The 25,525-nt window shown below is 42.1% G+C and overlaps 2 protein-coding genes across 5 annotated transcripts in view; both read right to left on the bottom strand.

Moving 5' to 3' along the window:
• On the bottom strand, positions 1-14,290 carry amotl2a (angiomotin like 2a). Of its 2 annotated transcripts, XM_089000793.1 has the most exons (12): positions 14,185-14,290; positions 14,028-14,070; positions 11,820-12,468; positions 10,765-10,885; positions 8,225-8,369; positions 8,057-8,149; positions 6,692-6,987; positions 5,729-5,916; positions 5,537-5,638; positions 4,742-4,902; positions 4,401-4,529; positions 1-2,961 (listed from the first exon to the last, which is right to left on the bottom strand). In XM_089000793.1, the coding sequence occupies exons 3-12, from the start codon at positions 12,404-12,406 to the stop codon at positions 2,870-2,872; spliced, it is 1,914 nt and encodes a 637-aa protein (XP_088856919.1). In that variant the 5' UTR covers positions 12,407-12,468; positions 14,028-14,070; positions 14,185-14,290; the 3' UTR covers positions 1-2,869. The 2 variants fall into 2 exon arrangements, with proteins under 2 accessions (XP_088856919.1, XP_088856918.1); XM_089000792.1 differs by having other exon boundaries at positions 14,028-14,186.
• Positions 14,291-14,301: 11 nt separating this feature from the next.
• Positions 14,302-25,525, bottom strand: part of cep63 (centrosomal protein 63) — a 16,478-nt gene continuing 5,254 nt past the window's right edge. Inside the window, exons 7-10 of one of the 3 annotated variants that reach the window (XM_089000795.1) lie at positions 25,169-25,332; positions 23,228-23,414; positions 22,438-22,607; positions 14,302-14,433 (exon numbers count right to left, since the gene is read on the bottom strand). In XM_089000795.1, the coding sequence (XP_088856921.1) occupies positions 22,440-22,607; positions 23,228-23,414; positions 25,169-25,332 (519 nt within the window). In that variant the 3' untranslated portion in view covers positions 14,302-14,433; positions 22,438-22,439. Of the gene's footprint in view, positions 14,434-21,457; positions 22,608-23,227; positions 23,415-25,168; positions 25,333-25,525 lie in introns of those variants that run through there. The other 2 variants (XM_089000797.1, XM_089000794.1) reach the window with 2 other exon arrangements.

Here is a 25,525-nt window from a genome sequence, read left to right on the forward strand (position 1 = left end):
ATATATTAATATTTTTAATCTCTCAGTGGGTGAAATATTCAGCAAAACATACAAAAAAATGTTCACAACAAATGTCCAAATTGGATGTGTCCGTGTTTCCTGATACAAACATTTAGAAGAGAACAAAAATAAAAGTCAATCTTTGGCAATAGAAAAAAACAAACACAAGTTTACAAATTAAAAAAAACACACACAAAAATATATTAACTTAACTCATTCACTGCCAGACATGTGCAAAAATGTATCCACTCCATTGCCAGGGTTTTTGTCATGGTCACTCAAAGTCCAGGACCCATAAAATACTGTATTGAGTTTTAGGACTTCATAAATATTCAATGCAGTGTAAAAAAAACCTTAGACTATCTTCTTTTATCAGAAAAAAAAAGTTAATTCCTAAATGAAATGGGTCTGGAGTTATATGCTAGCTATTAGCTGTCTAGCTGGCTAGCTATCTGGCTATCTATTAGCTATTTATTTGCTATCCATTCACTAGCTGGCTAGCTATTAGCTGTCTGGCTGGCTGTAAGCTGTCGAGCTGGCGGCTAACTGGCTATCTATTCGCTACTTATTTGCTATCCATTAGCTTGCTAGCTAGCTTTCTATCTATTTGAGTTACTTCGGGATTGAGTGAACACTAGTGCACGTGGCTGCCGCTGCTCACCCACAGAAAAACTTTATCCTGTGACTTAAAGTGATCTTGAGAGTATTCTATTTGCTATATATTAGCCATCTTGCTGGCTGGTTAGCTATCTGGCTGGCAATCTCCGAGCGATCAAGCTGGCTATCTATTAGCTTAATAGCTATCAAGCTATCTATCTAGCTGACTATCTATTTGCTGAATAGCTATATATCTAGCTAGCCATCTTTTAGCTATCTATTAGCTAGCTAGCTTGCTTTTTAATCTGTTTGAGTTACTTCCGGGTTGAGTGAACGCTGTCGCGTGTGGCTGCCGCTGCTCACCCACAGAAAAAAAATATCCTGTGACTGTAAAGTGACCTTGAGAGTTTTGAAAGGCGCTTATAAATTAAATGGATTATTATTATTATTACTATTATAATATGGAAAAACAGGAAATGAAAAACATTGTCAGAGGCCATGGCCAGCGCTTTATCGGTACCCAAGCATGAAAAAACAATTTGGGAATGGCGCTCTACGTCATATTTTCAATTCCCGAATAAATTCGTGAATGGCAGTGAATGAGTTAACTTCCATGTAAACGCATTCCGGAAGGGGCGTCAATCTGTCACACTGCATTGACCAGCAAATGCATTCATTTATATTTTGTATGTTCAAGCGGATGTTTGAATGTCAGAAACTACGATGACATCAACAGCAACGATTCCAAACTGGATGAGTCTACCGAAGCGGTCTTTCACCGCCACCCCCTCCCCCCCAGTCCCTTCTAAAACGGGGCATTCTTCCAGTTTCATACAAAAACACATTCCAAGCAAACTTGGGGCGTTTGGCTAATAGCGGAAAACCAAAGTCTATCTAAAGCAGGGGGAATGTGCAACGTTTTAACGAGGGTTAAGGGACTTGACATTCCCTTGCTTTAGATAGCCCCCCCCCCCCTTTTTTTTTGGCCCCTTCACTCCCTCGGTCAGGAATGTGAGAAGATTAGCTTCCAGTGAAGGGGGCGAGGCAAGGCCAGGGGGAATTTTGACGCAAATATTAGCTTCGGAGCTGGAAGGTTTGACTCGTCTCAACTCTGAAATTAAACCTCAAGTCGCAACGACTTTCAAAACTGTGTCCTATGCCATGAAGATAAACCTAGCTGAAATTCTAACCATGAAACCCCAAATTGCCTACCTATGAACCGTTTATGAAACCTCACCCAAAAACCCCCAAACCGAATCTGAAAACATAACCTGACCTATCCCTCAATTTAACGCTCACCTTTAGCCACCTTGACATCACTGAGCTACGGTATAGACTAGCGTCACGCGAAAATACATCGGAAGTACTACGCTACTACAGTGATACCTCGGTTTACAAACCCCTTGGCCTACGAACTTTTCGGTTTATGAACGTTACATTTATGAACATTTTACCTAGGCATACGAACTTTACCTTGGCATCCGAACTTTTTTCGTACACGGAGCTGACTCAATGAGTGATGTGTTGTTTGCGAACGAGCCCGTTCTTCTATCAACAAAAATGGCAGCCGACTGTTTTTGTCCTCTATTCCCCGCCCCCAGTCTTCGGTTAAAGCCACGTGATTGGTCAAGAACGCAGCAGTGAGGGGGTGGTGGTTAAAACATTAAAGAGACAGGCAGACGACAGTGAGAGTTTCAACTTTGATAGTTCAAAGGCAGAGTGTAGACTGCAAGGTTAAAATATCCCATCAATCAGGCTCCGCAAACAACCCGCACAAGCCATCTGTACACTTGATGCAAAGAGAAAATTAGAAAGTAGAAAATTATGTTTTATGGGTAACTGGGAACGGATTATTCTCATTTTAATGGTTTCCTATGGGAAATTAAATTTTGGGATACACACTTTTCGCCTTACACACTGTCTGGGAACCAATTAAGTTCGTAAGCCAAGGTATCACTGTATTTGGAACGTCCACGTACGACGTAGACAACATGACAAAATGGCAACCAACATGAAGTCGTTCTCTGCCTTCAGAGGTTTGTAAACGCTTCATTGACAAAGATAAATAAAGTTAAATAAACATACGTTGTCCTGTCTCACAGAACAACGCTCAAACACACCGGACGCCACCACCAAGAACATCAAGAGTCACTTGAGTGATTTTAAATTAGACCAAGACGTCATGTAGCTTAAAGGGGCAACATGATTGAAAACGAGCAGCGATGACAAATGGGGAAATAAATTAAGATACAGAAAAATATTTGGGAAACCCTTAAATGAGGATCTCCACCATGTCAGAGTCAATTGTGTTGTTGATGCTCTCCGACGTTTGGACTCCTTCCAGATCGGTTTCCTCTGAAGCATCTACGCCGAACGGAAAATAAAAGGGCGTCATTGTGATTGCAATGATAACAAATTTGCTTCCCTGACCCTAATCCTGAACACTAAATCCTAAATTCTAACCCCGGGGGTCGGCAACGTGCGGCTAACGAGCCGTGCGTTGCCTCTTTAGCGCCGCCCTAGTGGCTCTTTGGAGATTTTTTTTTTAAATTAAATATGGAAAAGTTTTTGGAATTTGGGAGGAAACTGGAGGACCCGGGGAGAACATGAAAACTCCACACAGGGAGGCCGGACCGGGTTTTGAACTTACGACTTCTGCTAACCACTCGACTACCAGGCCGCCCTCTCTCCAGATACACTGAAGAGAAAAAGAATTTGATTTTTTTTGGCAGCTCAAGAGAACATGTTTTTTTAGTCCAAAGAGTGAAGCTACAGGGAGAATAGATAAAGAAGGTGGATGATTTTAAGTACTTGGGGTCAACTGTCCAGAGCAGTGGTGCTTAACCTGGGTTCGATCGAACAACAAGATTAAGAACCAGTGGTCCAGAGCAATGGAGAGTGTGGAAAAGAGGTGAAGAAGCGTATCCAGGCAGGCTGGAACGGCTGGAGAAAAATGTCAGGTGTGATGTGTGATAGAAGCCATGATGTTTGGACTGGAGACAGTGCCACTGAAGAAAAGACAGGAAGCAGAACTGGAGGTAGCAGAGACGAAGATGTTGAGGTTTTCTTTGGGAGTGACCAGGTTGGATAGGATCAGGAAGGAGTACATTAGAGGGACAACTCGTATTAGAGGACATCAGATGGACAATTCATATTAGAGGATATGGAAAGAAAGTCAGACTGAGATGGTTTGGACATGTCCAGACGAGAAGGAGTGGCAATATCGGGAGAAGGATCCTGAGCCTTGAACTTGAACAGGAGACCGAGGAAGACTTAAGAGTACGTTTATGGATGTTGTCAAAGAGGACATTAGAGAGAAAACTCATATTAAAGGCTTTGCAGGGAAGGTCAGAGAGGCCAGACTGAGGTGGTTTGGGCATGTCCAGAGGAGAGAAGGTGACTATATCGGGAGAAGGATGCTGAGCCTTGAGGAGGTTTATGGATGTGGTCAAAGAGGACATGAAGGTAGCTGGTGTGAGAGAAGATGCACAAAACCGGTTAGATTGAGGACACTGATTTGCTGTGGCAACCCCTGAAGGGAAAAGTCGAAGGAAAAAGAAATCCAATACGGCGCTTCTGACATTTTGGGTCACTGACCCTTTGTCCAAAATGTTTACCCTAAACCAGGTGGAAGCGAACTCTGGTTTTGTTAGACCATGAAACGCTCAAAACCAGGGCGGATATGGCTCTCGAGGAACCCGAGTACCCTACCCCTGACCTAAACGTAACCCTCATCTATCAGATTTTAAATATAACCGCTAAGGTCTAAAATCTTCATCGAAAACTTAACCAAGGACACCCACCAGAAACGGATACCGTCAAGTCCTTGGATGGTTTTCCCTCAAGTTGGTCACATTGGGTGTTGGAACCCCAGTTAGCACTCTTGCGTTGCAACGCCGGACCACCTGTCTGGTCATCCGAGAGGCTTTTTCCTGCAGATGCGGACAAAGAAAGAAATGGCACTTAGATGCTTGGTTCTTCCCATGACTATTCTGGATCGGGGCTATTCAGGAGACGGGCGACGACACGCATTCCGACTTAAAATCGTTTGGTCTATTCGAGGCTGTCAGACTGTTGCTGTTTTTTTTTCCTGGTCGCCTGACGGCCAGTTGTCGCGAAGTTAGTCACGGGGGGGATGACTCACCTTTAGTCTCGGTACTGACGGTCGCCGTGGCGATGGACGGCACGGATCTGGCTAACCGAAGACCTTGTTTGACAAGTTTGCACTGCTCCCATCTGGAGCGTTGTTGGAGGACCTTCATCATGGCATCTTTCTCCAGGAGCTGTGCATGAAGCGTTCGGATCCTGGAGAAAACACACAAGGGGCGCTTGTTTTTTGGTTCACAAAATCAGAACACTATTATTTTTTAAATTTCAAAATCACAAAAGTCATTTGTCACTCAATGGTCAGATCTCATCGATCGTGCAGAACTCCAAAAACCTCTGCTTCCCCTTGATCACCCGGAACCAGATCAGTAGGCGATCTGGGAAGGTCAACGTTCTGGGAATTTCGCTGGTTTTCAACGTGTGAAAAGTACACAGTCTCAACCAGACAGAATTAATTTGATTAGGTGGGTTTTTATCGGTTCTTGGGTCCACAAGACCCTAATCCAGTGGTTCTCAATCTTTTTGGAGGCACCGAACCCTACCAGTTTATTATACTCATTAACAGAACCCTTCTTACAATGACTGTGCCCACTAACTGCAGACTATACTGAGGGGGGGACCTCACCACCGAGGATCCACCAAACTCCTGAGACCGACTCACCGAACCGCTAGGGTTCGATCGAACCCACTTGAAGAACCACTGCCTAATCGATGATGGGTCATCATACCCTGCCCCTGCATCTGACACTTTTGTTGATCCAGTTCAATTTTCGACACATTTGGACAATCACGATGAGATGATCCATTTGACGAGGTGGCCAAAAATGTCTACCTGTTCTCCATCTCCTGATGTCTGTGATTGGTCAGAGGTAGGTCCTCATTGAAACTGCTGTTAGGCGAATGCCGAGGCGAGTTTTTGATGATGGTGGTATCTCTGTAAGGAAACAAACACATTTTAAAGTCCTTTGGTCGGTCGATTCTTATTAGTTTTTATATTTAGGTACCCGTGCTAATGTCAAGGTACCTCTGGGCCGCGGCGGTGGCGGCGGCATCCATAGCGAACTGCCTCATGGTGCTCTCCTCAAGATACTTCTGTTCCCATTTGGTGATGTCTGCTTCCAAGGCCAGGATACGTTCTTCGCGTTCTCGCAACTGTTGCTGCTGCAACAGCGTGGAGCGCAGCTCGGAAGCAGGCAGTCCTGAAGTCTGGTTCTAAAGGGGGGCCAACATAGTGAAATGGATTATCACCAAATCCAGAGACAACAGAGGTAGGGAAAAGCAGTCCGCAGGTCTGGTTCTAATGGGGGACCAACATAGTGAAACAGGTTTTTACAAAATGCAGAGACACAGAGATAGGGTCAAATGTTCATATCCAAGTCAGGATTCTGCGTGTTTCGATTATCCGCGGCTAGCTAACCTTGTTAGACTACGATACGGGGAAGTATCAAAATGACGATTTGGGGTGTTTCTGTCGTCCCACCCAAAAACATCTTCAAAAAATAAAGTTTAGTCCTCCGTGAGGGCCACAGAGTTGAGGCGCCTCCCCATTGAGAGCAGCAAAATGAAGTGGCTCGGGCATCCAATTAGGATTCCTCCTTAACGTCTCAATGGTGAGGTGTGCCACCGGAAAGAGACCTCTGAGACAACCCGGGACACCCTGGTGAGACTATCAATGAGAATCAAAGCACCGGCACCTCTGTCTATTAGGGACATATATAGGGTCAGTGCAACAAGCGCAGAGGACTACTCCCTGCGGCTACACTGATTACTTCTGTTGTCCTGACTGATTACTTCTATTGTCCTTCCTGAGTTTGGGGTCTACGACTGGCCTGATTGCCCTGGCCTGATTGCATTTGATCTGGTATCACCTCATCAGCATAACTAAGCCTATGTTGCCCAAGAAGTCAGTTGTAGGAACGATCCAAATTGAACCTCACCCCACTATGGACTTTGCATCTCAAAGCATCCCCGAATGGGAGTTCCTCACCTGTTGCACCCTCAAGCTTTTGAGTTCCTGCTCGAGGCGGGTACGCAGTCGCATCTCCAACTCTTCCCGTTTCTCGCACGCTGCCTGCAGCTGACCCAGTGAGCTCTGGAGGCCTTCCACCTTCTCCACGTAGGCCCGCTTCCTGTGCAGCTCGTCCTCCAGTTGACGGTTGCGGGCGTGCGCAGAGAGCAGAGCCTTTTCCAGGAGCTCGCGCCCACGTTGGCTTTCCTCCGCCGATATCCGCAGATTGTGGATGGATCTCTCCAGGCGCTCTCGCTCGCGCTGCTGCTCTTCATCTGGGTAGATGTTTAGATAGAGTTAGAGCAACCCCAACGGCACCGTATGATCCTAAAATTATTTAGCAGCTGGATAAAGTAAATCCTCTTTTTTTCAGAATATCACTTAAAAATCATCAAATCTCCGTTGGATGTTACTTTGGAGACAGCCATTCCTCCTTCATCAACATCCAGTTGTATTTTCAGCTTCTTGTTTACTCTGCGTTCCGTGGAGGCATTGCATAGGTTTTGGCAGTACAAAGCTACGCCTTGTGTGTGTGTGTGTGTGTGTGTGTGTGTGTGTATCAGAGGAAGTCTGCATTCCCCTTGCAGGCATGCAGTCGCACCACAGGGGTGGTGGTTGTGTAATCAAGCCCCTTTCCAACTGAGACGGCCGTTTCTGTTTCATTGAGGAGTTACTGAAAAAAATTATACAACTTATTATACACCTTATTTTATGTATAATAAATGTGCTATGGCAGGGGTGTCAAAGTCATTTTTTGCCGCGGGCCACATTGTAGTTATGGTTTCCTCTCGAGGGCCGTTATGAATTTGGGGAACCCATTAGAATGTTTAAATCCCTTCAAATATTACATAAAGAGCACACAGCAAATTAATGAATAACTCGTTTTCAAATCTGAAGTCAAGAATAATGACTTTTATTGTGGTTGACATCCAAAAATATGAAATTTTGGCTCAGATTTTAGCAATCATCATGGAATTTAACACGTTTGATTTGCTTTCGCGGGCCGAAAAAAATGATGTGGCGGGCCAGATTTGGCCCGCGGGCCTTGACTTTGACACCTCTGTGCTATGGTATTGTAATTAAAGAAATAAACGGTACAGTATAATAAAGTCATTTTATTGACCTTTGTGGCGCATCTTCAATGAATGATCCCCCCCCCCCAATATATTTAAATATATAACAGTCATCCAAATATAAGGCACACCACATTATAATGCGCAGGGTCATCTTTTGAAGAAAATCAAGGTTTTTGGGTGCGCCTAATACACCAGAAAATACGGTATGTTTAGAGATGTTTCAAACAAGTGTGAGGTGCTTCAAACTCATTTTTTGGGATGTACGCACTTTGTTCAAGTAGCTTGAGGAAGACGTGCTGCTTTTGTTCTGAGCATTCCGCTTCCTTGTCGGCTCTCTGCTTAGCGGCCGCGCACACTTGTTCTGGCGGAACGACAACACACGTCCTGGTTAGGTTTTCAAAAGGGTAGCGAGTTACGCTTTGGAGCTACGCCGTACCTTTAAGATCCCGGTTGAAATCGTGCATTCTTTTTATTTGGGCCTCCAACTTGTTCCTCATGGTTTTTTCCAGCGCTTCACGCTTAGTCGAGCCTTTCATCAGAGTCTCGTATTCTTCCGAGATCCTGGCGATCTCGTTTTCCAGCTATGGGGTGGTCAAACAAAAAACGGAAAAAACAAAGATTGAAAAAGAAAGATACATATGTTTGTAAGGGGACATCGAAGAAAAAAAATACACATTTGCGACATCTCACAAAGTTTTGCATTCCCTCGCAAAACTTTGCATTCCATCGCAAAATTTTTCAGGTGAAAAGGCTCCATGTTTGTGGTTTTCGGTTACCTGGATGATGAACCGGAAGTACATAAACGCGCGTTAAAAAAAGATTGCGAGATCTCGCATTCTTTTCGAGGGAATGCAAACTATTGCGAGGGAATGCAAAGTTTTCCGTATTACGAGATGGCGCAAAGTTTTGCATTCCCTCGAAAATTTTTGTGGGTGAAAAGCCTCCATGTTTGCTGTTTTCGGTTACCTGGATGACGAACCGGAAGTACAGGAATGCAAACTATTGCAAGGGAATGCAATGTTTTGAGAGGGAATGCAAAGTTTTGTGAGGGAATGCAAAGTTTTGCATTCCCTTGAAAATTTTTGTGGGTGAAAAGCCTCCATGTTTGCTGTTTTCGGTTACCTGAATGACGAACCGGAAGTACAGGAATGCAAACTATTGTAAGGGAATGCCAAGTTTTGAGAGGGAATACAATGTTTTGTGAGGGAATGCAAAGTTTTGCATTCCCTTGAAAATTTTTGTGGGTGAAAAGCCTCCATGTTTGCTGTTTTCGGTTACCTGGATGATGAACCGGAAGTACAGGAATGCAAACTATGGCAAGGGAATGCAAAGTTTTGAGAGGGAATGCAAAGTTTTGTGAGGGAATGCAAAATTTTGCGAGGGAATGCAAAGTTTTCCGTATTATGAGATCGCGCAAAGTTTTGCATTCCCTCGAAATTTTTTGTGGGTGAAAAGCCTCCATGTTTTCTGGTTTCGGTTACCTGGATGACGAACCGGAAGTACAGGAATGCAAACTATTGCAAGGGAATGCAAAGTTTTGAGAGGGAATGCAAAGTTTTGCATTCCCTCGAAAATTTTTGTGGGTGAAAAGCCTCCATGTTTGCTGTTTTCGGTTACCTGGATGACGAACCGGAAGTACAGGAATGCAAACTATTGCAAGGGAATGCAAAGTTTTGAGAGGGAATGCAAAGTTTTGTGAGGGAATGCAAAGTTTTGCATTCCCTTGAAAATTTTTGTGGGTGAAAAGCCTCCATGTTTGCTGTTTTCGGTTACCTGGATGATGAACCGGAAGTACAGGAATGCAAACTATGGCAAGGGAATGCAAAGTTTTGAGAGGGAATGCAAAGTTTTGTGAGGGAATGCAAAATTTTGCGAGGGAATGCAAAGTTTTCCGTATTATGAGATCGCGCAAAGTTTTGCATTCCCTCGAAATTTTTTGTGGGTGAAAAGCCTCCATGTTTTCTGGTTTCGGTTACCTGGATGACGAACCGGAAGTACAGGAATGCAAACTATTGCAAGGGAATGCAAAGTTTTGAGAGGGAATGCAAAGTTTTGTGAGGGAATGCAAAGTTTTGCATTCCCTCGAAAATTTTTGTGGGTGAAAAGCCTCCATGTTTGCTGTTTTCGGTTACCTGGATGACGAACCGGAAGTACAGGAATGCAAACTATTGTAAGGGAATGCCAAGTTTTGAGAGGGAATGAAAAGTTTTGTGAGGGAATGCAAAGTAATGCGAGATCTCACAAAGGTTTTTTTTTCTTCAATGTCCCCTTAGGGGCTCCGGAATATTTCGTTTTAGGACTACATAAACATTCCATACAGCGTTAGAATCCTTAGATTCTTATTTAATCACTAAACGAGCAAATTCCTAAATTATACGGGTTTGGAGTTGTCTGAGCTTGAAATGGAGGGGGATGTACAAAATACAATACAATACAATACATATTGGGTTTTATTGCGCTTTAACAACAGCTGAAGCTATAACAAAGCGCTAACATGGACAAATGGCAAATGCTGCCCCCTCGTGGAAGGGAAAAACATTGCCAGAGGTCTGACCGGAGCTTGATATGCACCCCTCCGCAAGGAAAAAAAAAAAAAAAAAAAAAAAAGGAATGCCGCGCCACGTAATGCTTTTCAATTACCGAATAAATGAGAATCATCAAAGCCAATGCAAAAAAATAGTTAATTCTTAAGTTATAGGGGTCTGGAGTTATCTGAGCTTGAAATGAGGGTGGCTGTCCAAAACACAATATAAACATATTGGGCTATATAGCGCTTCAATAACATTTGAAGCTGTAGCAAAGCGCTAACATGGAAAAAAGGAAAATGCTGCCCGGAGACAAATTCTTTGTGTGTTCGACATACTTGGCCAATAAAGAAGATTCTGATTCTGATAAAAAAATGGGACCGTAAAAGGAAATAAACAGGAAGGAAAACAGTCAGATTGACTTTGATTGACAGATTTAACTGTCATGTACCTTATGCAGGCGCAGGGCCTTCTCCGCGTAGATGTCCACTTCTCGCCTGAGTCTCCAGTTCTCCCATCTCAGAATTTCACCCTCATCCCTGAATGTCGTACTTGCGGGAACGCCGCCGTTCCTAGCGGGAGTGAGGGGGCGGGGGGGTGTTTAAGGGACAGTAGACCAAGAGCGAAGAGTTAAAGGACAACCGACACCATTTTTTTTGTTTCCTAACTGACATCAGAAAAACGTTTTATAGCATCTAAAATAGCCAAAACACGCAGGCTGATATTTTTAGTCAAATGCAAAACACCACAAAAAATGACATAAAAGTCCCAAAACTGCCACAAAATGAGCGCAGAACTGGTGAGATTCAGAAAGTCCCGCCCCCTTGTTCATGACGTCACGCCAGGATACTCCTTCACAAACTGCCTTGCTCCAGAATCAAAACAATGGCTTAAGAGAGTTCAGATGAGGAGAAAATGCTTTCTTGTTACTTTTCAAACTATTAACATGATTCAAATAGTTCTGAAGTGGAAAGCATACATGTTTGCAATCGATTAAAGAAGTCCTTCCGTATTAATTCGAGGCTTAAGGACTCCAATGTAGCGTCCCAGAAAATGCACAAGATGGCGCCCAAGCTCCGTTGGAAATGGGCTGAATTGTCTGCTGGGAATTTGTGTCAACTAGTATCAAATAGTAGTCTTGGTGCAACACACAACAATTCACCATTGCGTTATTTATGTGTTTTCCTTCTAATTTTGCCATCAACACGGATCAACATGAAGTTTTCAGACCAAACAAAGTACCCAAAATGCATTGTGTGTCGCTTTCTCGGTCAGGGGCGTTCCTTCAGTGACGTCACGTCAGGAATCGTCACCAACTCGAAAACAAGATTTCCCGAATATTCAGCGCGAGTCTTAAAACGTAAAATATAGCTATATGCGGTGGAATCTTGTTAAAATACGCTCCGTAGAAGTCATTTGAAGCCATTTTACAAATTATGGACACAACTTGTCGGGTGGCGTCGGTTGTCCTTTTAGACCAAGAGTTAAAGCGGTTGATTTTCTAACCTGTGCTGAGAATAAAATGGCGGAGGCAACGTAGGTTCCCGGAAGTACATCTCCTGTTCCTGAGGCGGGTACCCCGGTGGAGGGCCTCGCGGGTCCCGTTGACTTGGAGCGTTGCATAACTGTGGAAAACTCTGCGAAGAGCTCACCACCGCCGGGAGGTGTACGAAGGGAGCGCCCCCTTCCAGGGTTAGCCGCATCAGGCGCTCGCTAAGGGAACGGGCGTGTTCCCGTTTAGCATCCCAGTGCGATTCCGCGGCGGAGTCCGGCTCCCCCTTCAGGTACTGCGAGTGTACTTTAGCCTCCTCGTAGGTGGGAAGTTCCTCCCCGTGGGAGGAAATCCTCAAAGGGTTTTCCGGATGGACGCAGCTTTCACGGAATTCCTGACCTTGAGGGTCCTGCCGGGTGGAGACGTTGTCGTCTTGGGTCTCCTGGGAAGAACGAAGACTCCCGATACCGCCGCCGCTACCACGAAGGGCTTGCTGTTGGATGGCGAGCAGGGCTCGGGTGTCGGTTAGATTCCCGAAACGAAGCTGCTCCTGGATGAGGCGGTGTAGGACCGTCCCGGAGGCGGTCTCGGCGGTTCGCATGTCGGAGAAGGCGAGGTGGACTGGATGGTGGGACTTGAGGGAGGCAACGGATCACGGGGACTCTGAAGGAAAACATCATCGTCATGATGAATTTGATTTGAAGCGCTTTTCAAAACTCTCAAGGTCACTTTACGGTCACAGTCAAATTTTGGTGGGCGTGTCTATTGTTAAATGAATGCGCAAAAATTGAATTTGGACAGAATGTCGGCCATTTTGGTTGGCAGCAGCCATTTTGTTGATCCACCTGGAAATAATAATAATAATAATAATACATTTCATTTATAAGCGCCTTTAAAAACTTTCAAGGTCACTTTAGTCGCGCCAAGGGGTCATTGAAACACTGACTTGTACCAGCTAGCTATCTAGCTGGCTGGCTATCTGGTTGGTTATCAATTAGCTAGCTATTCATTAGCTGGCTAGATTTCTGACTATCTGGCTAGCTATCTAGCTATTAGCCAATAGCTAGCTGGCTTTCTGACTATCTGGCGTTCTGACTACCTGGCTAGCTATCTAGCTAGCTGTCTATTAGTTTGCTATTAGCTAGATTTCTGACTATCTGGCTGGCTATCTAGATAGCTATTAGCTAGCTCGCTATCTGTTCGAGTTACTTCCGGGTTGAGTGAACGCTGGCGCATGTGGCTGCTGCTGCTCACCCACAGAAAAACTTAATTCTGTGACTGTAAAGTGACCTTGAGAGTTTTGAAAGGCGCTTAGAAATTAAATGTATTATTATTATTATTTGTTTCTTTTTACAGATCTTATCTTTTCATTTTTCACCATTGAAAGTGGGTAGACAATGGCAACAAATTTTGCTATAAAACATAATATAACTCATACACTGCCAGACGATGTGCAAAAAACGTGTCCACTCCAGTGCCAGGGTTTTTGTCATTGTCATTCAAATTGCAGGATCCACAGAATATTGACTTTTAGGACTACATCAACATTCAATGCAGCATTAGAAACCTTAATAATAATAATAATAATAATAATAATAATAATAATAATACATTCCATTTAGAAGCACCTTTCAAAACTCTCAAGGACACTTTACAGTCACAGGATATTTTTTTCTGCGGGTGAGCAGGGGCAGCCACACGCGCCAGCGTTCACTCAACGTATAACGTATTAAGTATATGAAAAAACAGATCATGTGAAACTCACCAAACTCAGAAAGAACTTATAATTATAATATTTAATTCATTTTCAATGTATGAAATAAAAAAAATATGATTGAATATTAGGGGAAAAATTTAAAATGAATATACCTTTTTTTTTACTGCCTATAAAGTGGTTAGATTGTATTCATATTCTTAAATTCTCTGTGGTGTTACTAATATTAAACGCATTAATTAATAAATAATTAATTAGCAACGCATTCGTGATTTTGAATTGGGTTTGGTGACATAAAAAAAAAAATGCACATTTCTCCACTGCGTGGCTAATAAAGGCAAATCCAATCCAATAACTTTGAAATCAAACCACATTTTTAACGCATTTTAACATAAACGCTCGTTCTGCCTGAAGCAGCGGGACTGCAAATGAGCAAAAATCGCTCTTTTTCAGTTGACCCCCCCCCCCCCCCCCAAAAAAAGTGAAAAATAAAACGCTCCAAACTTACCAAATCTTCATCTGATCCCATAAAGAACAAAGATTTCAAACTCCTAAGAAGAAGAGAAAAAAAAAAGCTTGTGGAGTGCGCGAATGAAGTCCACACGTATGGAGTGCGATGGCGTTTGTGAGCAAGACTGAGTTGAGTGTGGCTCATAAAGGCTCACAGGCTGATTGTTGCGAGGGAGGAATGAGAGGAATGCTGAGGCTCCAAGTCCCCCCAGGGATCAAACGCATCAGGAGGAGGGGAAGGGAGGTGTGGGTGGGGGCAGAGAAGAACTGGGGGCGGGGTGGGGGGGCAATTCCATATGGGCGGTGGGCAGGGAGGCACTGAGGATGAGGTGGCTGATGAGCATTTTATTGAAGTAGTACAGTACTGATGTTGCCTTCAATGACTGTCAGAAATTTTCCATGTCCTAAAAAAGAAACAAAAAACATGTTACAGTGAGACCTCAACTTACGAACTTAATTGGTTCCCAGACAGAGTGTGTAAGGCAAAAAGTGTGTATCTCAAAAAAAAATTCTCATAGGAAACCATTAAAATGGGAGTAATCCGTTCCCAGGTTTCCATAAAATATACTTTTCAACGAAATAAGCCTAAAAAACTACGCACAACATACCTTATTCTATGTATAATAAATGTGCTCTTGTATTGTAATGAAAGAAATACACTGCATTGTATCATCAAGTCACTTTATTTACATTTGTGATGGTCATTTATGGCTTGATGGAATGGTGTTGGAGGTCGAAGGCCAAAGGGAATTGCTGTTTGGAAAGAGAGGCGCATTACATGACGACTGTAATTAAAGAAATAAACTGTGCTGTAAATTAAAGTTTTATTTACCTTTTTGATGGTCGTTGATGGCTTATGGAAGGAGAGTCACCTTCCATAAGGACTGTTGGTAACTTAACCTCTGGTGCTGTTCGGTCGTGTGCTTCCGCCGAAGATCACTCCGCCAGCCGTGGTGGGTGTGTATTATGAAAGTAGTGCTTATTATAAGGTTTAATTTTCATAAATTTGACGTTTGTAAGACAAAAAGTTTGTAAGATAAGGTGTTTGTAAGTTGAGGTCTCACTGTATTAGGGCATCACAATATATTGAAAAAGATTCGTAGTGTAATTATAATAAAGTGAAGGTTTCGGACGTTTCGCCTCCTATCCAAGAGACTTCGTCAGCGAACTAAAGTCTGACTGGTCGTATCGGCCCCATTTATATATCCCTAATGTCCAGACCTAGTGGCGCCGGACACAGCTATGATAGGTCCCTACTCTCAGGTTGGGGGGGGCGCGGGACCCCCCCCTGTGGCCCCACTGATTGTTCCTACATTCCTGACTAACGATTGGCCTATTACCCCCACTCCCCCCGGTATCACCTCATCAGCATAACGACCCTCATCAGCATTGCGAAAGTTGCCTAACCTGTTTTGCCTGAGCAGGCTATTGTATGAACGATCCAAATTGAACCTCACACCACCCGACCGGTTTAATGAAGGATTTTGTTGTTTTATAAGAATCGCCTCTTTTACCCCCCTTTCAAACCATCTATGTTCTTTCGCTAAGATTTTAACCTCATTGTCGTCAAATGAGTGGTGGCTAGCTTTTAGGTGCAAATGTACTGCCGATTGAGGCCCACTAGTATTATCCCTGCGATGTTGATAAAGTCTTTTTTTGAGAATTTGTTGAGTCTCCCCAATGTACTGCTCTTTACAATTTTCATTCTTACAATGTATGGAATAAACTACATTACTTTGTTTTTCATTTGGTAGCCTATCTTTTGGATGCACTAATTTTTGCCTTAACGTGTTTATCGGTTTGAAATAAGTAGGAATTTTATGTTGCCAAAGGACTCTTTGTAATTTTTCAGAAACTCCTGCAATGTACGGTACTGCTACTCCTCTCCTTTTAGAATCTTGAGAATTATTGGTTTCGTTCGCTATTCTTTCTTTCTGACATTTGTTGAATGACCACTGAGGGTACCCACAGTTAGTGAGTGCTCTCCTGATATGTTTTGACTCCTTTTCTCTACCTTCAGTGCTAGTTGGTATTAGTTTAGCCCTATGCTGGAGGGTTCTGATAACTCCTAGTTTATGTTGTAAAGGGTGGTTAGAGTCAAAAAGTAAGTATTGGTCAGTGTGCGTAGCCTTCCTAAAGACTTCTGTTTTTAGCGCTCTGTCCTCTTTTATAATTACTTTACAATCCAAGAAGGCTAGTTGGTTCTCTTGAATGTCCTCACGAGTAAATTTAATGTTGAAGTCTACAGAGTTGAGATGATCTGTGAAGGTCTGGACATTAGGGATATATAAATGGGGCCGATACGACCAGTCAGACTTTAGTTCGCTGACGAAGTCTCTTGGATAGGAGGCGAAACGTCCGAAACCTTCACTTTTGTACAGATGACGGCTGAAGAAACCTTCTCATCGATGGACCACTCCTGTACGACTGAGAGCTTACACAGATGTAATTATAATAGTGATACCTTGGCTTACGAACTTAATTGATTCCCAGACAGAGTGTGTAAGGCGAAAAGTGTGTATCCCAAAAATTAATTTCCCATAGGAAACCATTAAAATGAGAATAATCCGTTCCCAGGTCCTCATAAAACATAATTTTCTACTTTCTAATTTTCTAAGCCTTAAAACTAGACAAAATATACCTTATTTTATGTATAATAAATGTGTTGTGGTATAATAATTAAAGATATAAACTGTCTAGTATAATAAAGTGGTTTTATTTACCTTTGTGAGGGTCGTTGATGGCTTGATGGAATGGAGTGGCCGGTTTCATTAGCGTTAAACACTTGATGAGGAACGTAGCCTTCTTCTTTCACCATCTTGAGGAATGATCCCTTGTAGGTGCTTTTGCTGCGATAATTTTATCTAGTTCCTCATCAATTGTGTTCTGTTTAGCTGGGTTGATAGCTTTTTGCATCAAGTGTACAGATGGCTTGTGCGGGTCATTTGTGGAGCCTGATTGATGGGAATTTTAACCTTGCAGTATACACTCGATCAAAGTTAAAACAAGTCCAAATGTCACTGTTTTCTATCCATTTTCTCTCTCTCTTTTTGTCTGCCTGTCTCTTTAATGTTCAACCCCCCCATCCCCTCTTCGTTCACTTCAGAGAGCCGGCTCTAAGAACCGGCTCTTTTACGAACGACACATCACTCGTGTGTATGGGTGGTGGGGTAGGGGTGTCGAATGGCGCTGTTGGTCTACGAGGCACGCTGCCTGCCAGCTGTCCGTAAACTCACCCCCCACTTCCACACCCTTCCTATCTCGCCTCCTTTGACTAGAAGCTGTGAGGGATGCATTGTTCTCCCCACCCCAAAAAAAAAGCAGACATGACGGGGGTAGATCTGCCATCTGCTATCCACACCCCCCACAGAACACAACCTAATCACCGTTCCAGCTACGACTTTATGTTTCTTTAGGATCAGCTGGCCCATCCGTGGAGCGGTTTGGAGGGGGTGGGGGGGTGGGGTTGACTATAATGTCGGTACTCTGTAAACAAAACAGCGCTTGTCAGCGCTTGCCCGGTGATGGGGGGAGGGGGTGGGGTTTGCAGGTTGGCTTTATCTCTGGCGGGCCAACGTCCACCTGCTCGCTCATTTGCATGTCGGTTAAACAGACACCAGACACTAGTCGCCAGATAAGATGAAGCCGTTATGCAAAAAAAAAAAAAAAACGAACCTACGGCGCTAATAATAATAATAATATTATTATAATAATAATAATAATAATCATCATAATCATAATCATAATAATAATAAAAAATAAAAATAATAATAATAGTACCAACAGAAATAATAGTAGTAATAATAATAATAATAATAATAATAATAATAATAGTAATAGTAATAACAGTAGTAATAATAGTAGTAATAAAATAATAATAATAGTAATCACAGTAATAATAATAATAATAATAATAGAAGTCCAAGATGGCGCCCGAGTAGGCAGCCTCAGCAAGTGCTCTCATGAGCCTTGCTTTTTTTGGTTGTTTTTGTCTTGTTTTGTGTTTTCTTTTGTCACTTTGTGTTGTTGTGCATCGTGTGGAACGGATACAGATTGTTTTTCAGCATTTTTGACCACGACATTCATCAAGGAGGAGACTGTGCTGAGCGGTTGCGCCTTTCGGCAGCATGAATATGCCAGTACTGTTTTTGAATGGGAGGAATGTCGGAGCCATTCGACTGCCATCGCTGGACACCAAAGGGGCCATTGTGCTTTTTGCGCCTGTAATGGGCAGCATCTTCACAGCCCCGCTTTGTTTAGCGGAAAGGTCAGTGCAGTTGGACAGTCTGTGGCTGGATGGATGCATGGCTTGAGGAACCCGCGATAAGAAGAAAGGAGCGTCAGCGCAGAGCGCCGATGCGTATGTGGAACTGTTGCGGCTTGGAATTGAAGCAGATTTATGTGGAACAGGAGATGTGAGTCAATCTCTTTTCGTCAATGGATGCTACAGCTGCGTGTTTGCTTTCAACATTTAGCTTGTAGTCGACGTGCACATTCCACCATGATGTCCCTGATCCACTGGTGGAAAGACGCTTTGATCCTCTCCTCTTTCATCTAGAACTGCTTCATGTCATCACAAAGAGGGTACAGCAAGTCCTGAAGAATGAATGTCTCTCTGTGTCTTTGTTTGGTCATATTGTCTCTATGCTGTCATATTATTTGTTATTTAGTTTTTTTTTTTGTTCTTTTGACTTCAAGACGGCGCCGCGAGAGTGGCTGCCTTTCCAGCAGCTCATGTATTTTTGTTTTTCTACTTTCATTCCTTTCATCACTTTGCTGCTGTGAAATGTAAATTTCTCCACTGTGAGACTAATAAAGGCATATCCAATCCAATCCAATCCAATCCAATAGCAGTAATCATAGTAGTAATAATAATAATAACAGTAATAATAGTAATAACAGTAGTAATAAAATAATAATAATAATAATAATAATAATAATAATAATAATAATGAATTTCATTTATAAGCGCCATTCAAAACTCTCAAGGTCACTTTACAGTCACAGGATAAATAATAATAATAATAATAATAATAATAACAGTAACAATAACAATAGCAATAGCAACAACAACAATAATAATAATAATAATAATAATAATAAGAGTAATAATAGTAATAACAGTAGTAATAAAATAATAATAATAATAATAATAATAATAATAATAATAATGAATTTCATTTATAAGCGCCATTCAAAACTCTCAAGGTCACTTTAGTCACAGGATAAATAATAATAATAATAATAATAATAATAATAATAATAATAATAATAATAATAACAGTAACAATAGCAACAACAACAACAACAACAACAATAATAATAATAATAATAATAATAATAATAATAATAATAATAATAATAATAATAATAACAGTAATAATAGTAAAAACAGTAGTAATAAAATAATAATAATAATAATAATAATAATAATACTAATGAATTTCATTTATAAGCGCCATTCAAAACACTCAAGGTCACTTTACAGTCACAGGATAAATAATAATAATAATAATAATAATAATAATAATAACAGTAACAATAGCAATAGCAACAACAACAACAACAATAATAATAATAATAATAATAATAATGCGTTTCATTTTTAAGCGCCATTCAAAACTCTCAAGGTCACTTTACAGTCACAGGATAAAGTATTTCTGTGGGTGAGCAGCGGCAGCCACATGCGCCAGCGTTTACCGAACCCCGAAGTAACTCAAATAGATAGAAAGCTCGCTAATAACAATAACAATAATAATAATAATAGATAAATAAGACATAGATAAATAGATACCATTTTGGTTTGTAGTAATCATTTTAGGGTCACTGGAGGGTAGCGATTTTGGAAGCCATTTTGCCTCAATTGTTGCCGTTTGTTGACAATGTTTGACACGTGTCCATTTTTCTAGTTGACTGTGACTAGTGCACGTGGACATTGTTGTCTTTGATCAGAATCAGAATCAGAAAACCTTTATTCGTCTCACAATGGGGAAATTTTGTTTATAGCTGATTTTACTACTTATTTGTCTATTTTTTTTTGAGTTACAATACATTCTAGGGCACCTTGTCACCCATTAGCCTTTTTTTTTTGTTTTGCTCTATGGACTGTTGTGGTTATGACGACATACTATGTGTACACTCAAAACACATTTTCTCTGTTTTCAGCATCAACGTTGACACAAAAAACACAGAAACCAGTTTTCCAAATGCTCCCATAGGGTTTATAAACCAAATGCTCCCATAGGGTTTATAAATAAACTTTTTTTGAAGAGTGTAAGTTATGGGAGTGGTGATCTGAGGCGGGAGAAGCTTCTGTTGTTTGAACCACCCCCCCCCAAAAAGGAGGAAATGGACACATTCCTCAAATTACCATGACCATGGTGTCTGACCTAGCCTGCAGTCTGATGCTGGGGGATTGGATAAGGGGGACGTAGAGGGGGGGGTTATGGCGCCCCACATGGTAGCCCTAATTCATGTTGACGAACCTTTGCTCCAGAACAAGTGTTTGAACGACACTGCTTTGTCAAGTTTGAAAACAAAAAAGTGTCTTGAGATATGCATAATCTGATGAATGATTTTGTTTCCCCCCCCCCCGACAAATAATACTGAAGCTAGTATGTAGCTTCATATACCGCGTGCGTGCGTGTGACAGGTGCACATATAAGTGCTGCGGGGCAGGACGTGTTCTTTTGTGTGTGAGAAAACATCTGCCGCTTTGCTTTAAGGCTTCACACGAATCTTTCCATATGGACATTTATTTAATACCCAGACCCCCCCCCCCCCGGTTGCAGATTTATTGTTATTTTTTTTATTTACAGTGATACCTTGACTTACGAACTTAATTGGTTCCCAGACAGAGTGTGTAAGGTAAAAAGTGTGTATCCCAAAAATCAATTTCCCATAGGAAACCATGAAAGTGAGAATAATACGTTCCCAGGTCCCCATAAAACACAATTTTCTACTTTCTAATTTTCTAAGCCTTAAAGGACAACCGACGCCTCCGGACAAGTTGTTTCCATAATTTGTAAAATCACTTCAAATGACTTCTACTGAGCGTATTTTACAAAGATTCCACGGCATATAGCTATATTTTACGTTTTAAGATAAGCGCTGAATATTCAGGAAGACGTTTTCGAGTTGATGACGATGCCTGACATGACGTCACGTCTGGAACGCCCCTGTCCGAGAAAGCGACACACAATGCATTTTCGGGTACTTTGTTTGGTATGAAAACATCGTGTTGATGGTGAAATTAGAAGGAAAACATCAATAAATAACGCGATGGTGAATTGTGTGTTACACCAAGACTACTGTTTCCTTCTAGTTGACAAAAATTCCCAGCGGACAAATCAGCCAGCCAGCATCTTACTCTTGCACAGCAATCGACAGCGTGATGGCACCAGAATGGGGAGTCATTTAGCCTCTGAGTCTCTATTCAGAATCAGAAAACCTTTATTTGTCCCACAATGGGGAAATTTGCAGTCCACAGCAGCATTTTGAATGGATTTCGACTCACGACCGTTTGGACTTATGACCGTTTGGACTTACAACCGTTTGGTTAGGACGGAATTCGGTCGTAAGTCAGATGTTACCTGTATTGCAATTTTGTTTTGAACCACATAACATTTTGATCCTAGATGAATCTTCTCAAATGTTGCCCCCTTATAAATGGATGCAAATATAAGAGAAATTGGAACAAAGCCCTGGGGAGTGCGGGCGGTCCAGGGGGGTTCTCGTAATAAGCCCCACCCCCTCCCAGATGGCCAGTAAAAAGCAGATAAAGGGTTGACATCCCTAAGGCAACAAGATGAGTGGAGAGCAGGTGGCCACGCTGCAAAGGGATGGATGCAAAGTGCTACTGATTGATCATTGGTGATATTATCTATTTTGTTGCTAGGCAGAATTCACACGGAATAGATAACGGTTATCGATTGGATATAATGGAACCACATTAGGAAAACACCAAATCTAATTTGAAGTTACAATATGAAATTTATTCTTTTAATACGATACACTAATTTAGATAGCGCTTATACAAAGCACTTAAATATAATTCATATCAGGATCAAAGCATCCTTTTCAGCAGTGGATCAGGGACGTCATGGTGGAATGTGCATGTCTACAACTAGCTCAATGTCGAAAGCAAACACAAAGCCGAAGCATCCATTGACAAAAAAAGAGCTTGTCTCACATCTCCTATCCCACGTAAATCCGCTTCAATTCCAAGCCGCGACAGCAGCGTGTTCTACCGCAGACAAATTCCTTGTGTGTTCTACATACTTGGCAATAAAGATGATTGGCATTCTGATTCTTTGTGTGAAAGATGGTTAAAAAAAGAGCTATGGCGGAAATCTTGTGACTTCTAAAATGTGTTTAATGTGCAAAGAGTTAAAAAAAATGTATTCCACCTTCACGACGTCTTAGCGTTGAGGCGCTTGGCTATGCTAGCGGCGTTGCTGTCGCCCATGCCGAGGATGTGCGCATCCAGCTTGTGTAGAAGCTCCTTGGAATGAAGCCTCTCTTTCTCCAGGTAGTGGGACACGGTGGCGTCCACCCGAGAAGACGCTGCCAAAACATCCTGAATAAATATCAAAGCCTAGTTAGCATCCGTCAGAAGATTTTGTCACCGCTATATCAAATACAGGTAACATCCGAGTTACGACCGGATTCCGTTGCGACAAAACGGTCGTAAGTCAAACGGTCGTGAATTGAAAAACCTTCAAAATGGCTGACATGAGGATCACGTGACCATAACAAATGACGACACGCCGGCATCTCCTATACGACGGGATATTATACGATGTCAATCTGTTGTTTTTAAGCAACGTTTTCTATTGAATACTATTATACACCAAAATGTTGACAGTTCTTTTATAAATCTTATAACTTTTAGTGTCATTTTAGTCTTTTTATATTTTCTATTATCAATCTTTATTACTGTGTCGGCACACATACTTTCTGCTGACCCAAATACGCACGGCTTCCCACGCATGCGAGCTGTCTAAAAATCGCTATCCCTGCTAACGGAGAAGCCAGAAGAGGTCACCTGTCTCAAAGACCTCTGTCTCTGTCGCGTTGCTGGCTGTAGCGGTGGCATCCATAGAATTAAAAAAAAAGGTCTGGCGGTCGTGGTCGTAAGTACGGGTGGTCGTAAGTACGGGTGGTCGTAACTTGCGCCGGTCGTACATCGGATGTTACCTGTATATTTGACTGTGAATTGGGTGGATTCTCCGGACTTTCGCAACATCTGCTCACCGGTGGGGAGGCCTTGGTCAGCGTCGACTTCCCACCAGAGAGAGTGATGTCACTAGGGGGCTGCTGAAGGCCCGACGAACGAAGCCGCGTGATCAGATGCTGGATGTCGCCGTCATACGAAGTCCCTTCGCTGTCGAAATAGAAAGTGGTGTATGATCATGAAAAAGTCCTTGAAAGCAAATGGTTCTCAAATTTTCGGGGGGCGATGACCCTTAACACAGAGGAAATTCTTTCAAGGCCCCGAAAAGTGTACCCAGGTTTCTTCTCCCGGGCAGTCAGGAGACTCAACTCACTCCCAGCCCTGCCCACCCTGCCCCTTCCCACTGCCACACTCACCGAACTCTGAGTACACGCTGTACTATCATCCTGAACACTATTTTTTTTTCGTGTTTTTTTTTTTCTGCAAGACCTCACTTCAACGTTTTTTTGTTTTTGCATTACTACACTACGTCACTACCTCACTTTACATTCAGAAATTACATGTATTGTCCGTTTTCAATTGAATGTCTTTTTTTTAGCCACATTATAAGTGCCTTGCACGCTGGGTCCGAGAGGACATTAATTCCATCTGTGCTGTATGACATGCATATTAGCATTATATTTGACGCACCTTTCAAACCTCTCACGGTCACTTTACAGTCACAGGATGGGTTTTTCTGTGGGTAGGCTTTTCTTCTAAAACTAAAATTTTATGTGGTTAAACAAGTCCAAAAGAAAAGGAAGTTTTTTAAAGGCGTTTCTAAACGAAATTATTATTATTATTATTATTGAAAGGCCCTGTCGTCACCTGTAAGCAACTATTTTTGTGTAACACTGCCCCTAGGCGGCCAATTGGTGTACTGCAGGTAGAGCCAGTATTTACTGTACAGTACTACTTTTATTTTCATTTTTTTGCTCTTAGAGTGAACTAGATTATTTTTTTACCTTGTTCCTAATTTATATTTAATAATAATAATAATAATAATAATAATAATAATAATAATAATAATAATAATAAATGTCATTTATAAGTGCCTTTAAAAACTCTCAAGGACACTTTACAGTATTTGGGTTGTTGTTTCAACATTTAGTTTCATTTTTTTCTTATTTATTTTTTAATTGTGACTTTAGTATTAACTCGTTCACTGCCATTCTGGAATGTATCCGGGAATTTTGACAACGATACTAGTGCAGCGTGTTCTACCGGAAACAAATTCCTTGTGTGTCCTACATACTTGGCAATAAAGATGATTCTGATTCTGATTCTGAATTGAAAATATGACGTAGAACCCCATTCCCGAATTTGTTGTGGGTTTTGGTTTTTCTTGCTGGGGTGCCGATAAAGCGCTGTCCAAACCTCTGGCAATGTTTTGTCCCCTTCTACGAGGGGTCAGCATTTCTTTTTTTTCCATGTTAGCGCTTTGTTACAGCTTCAGCTGTTGTTAAAGCTCTATATAAACCAATATGTATGTATTGCATTGGATTTTGGACATCTGCCCTCATTTCACACTCAATAACTCCAGACCCATATAATTTAGGAATTAACTTTTTTTTTCTGATGAAAGAAGAGAGTCTCAGGTTTCTTAAGCTGCATTTAATGTATATGTAGTCCGAAAATTCAATATTCTTTAGGTCCCGCAATTTGAGTGAAAATGACAAAAACCCTGGCACTGGAGTGGACACATTTTTGCACATCATCTGGCAGTGAATGAGTTAATCAAATTATGATGATTATTTGTCTCCATAATCGGCAAGTTAATACGACTGATGAGCCTCATGCGAATGTGGTTTGTATCGAATAAATTAATCTGATCGGAATAATTTCGTCAAATTCAACCCAAAATTGCTCATACTTTTACGTTCTTTTTGGTAACGTGTAGTAGAACACACGTATTATTGACATACCTTTCCGTAGCGTTTTTGGAATGGTCGCCCGCAGCGTCTCCGTGCAAGGCCGGCCCATTTCCACCCGCGGCTTTCACGGGTGGGGATGACGTCTGCGCGACCTCCGGCCTCATCTGCTCCGTCGCGCAGGTTTCCGCCAGGGAGGTTGCGGAAGACGCCTCGGCCTGCAAGAACACAGGCACTCGCGAGACTTCAGCGCAGCGAGTATATCCAAGACTAACTCGGCAAGGATTGATTTGCTTTTTCTGTCTATTTTTTTTTTTGGGGGGGGGGGGGGTGTTGTCCAGGCAACATAGAAAATAAAAGTGCGATGATTATAACCATAGAATAGTAACTGGATGGCCAATGGGTACAACG

The sequence above is a fragment of the Hippocampus bargibanti genome, linkage group LG07 (assembly GCF_051943395.1).
Source record: "Hippocampus bargibanti isolate YZ-2025 linkage group LG07, ASM5194339v1, whole genome shotgun sequence".
In the NCBI taxonomy this organism is placed as follows: domain Eukaryota; kingdom Metazoa; phylum Chordata; class Actinopteri; order Syngnathiformes; family Syngnathidae; genus Hippocampus; species Hippocampus bargibanti.

Bases quoted from the DNA above. Each gene is read 5' to 3' on its own strand.
- amotl2a (XM_089000793.1), bottom strand. From the start codon at position 12,406: ATGCGAACCGCCGAGACCGCCTCCGGGACGGTCCTACACCGCCTCATC. The intron at 5,639-5,728 runs GTACCTTGACAT...GTTTCCTTACAG, and splicing joins GCCACCGCCGCGGCCCAGAG to AGATACCACCATCATCAAAA. The intron at 4,530-4,741 runs GTGAGTCATCCC...CCGCATCTGCAG, and splicing joins CGTCAGTACCGAGACTAAAG to GAAAAAGCCTCTCGGATGAC.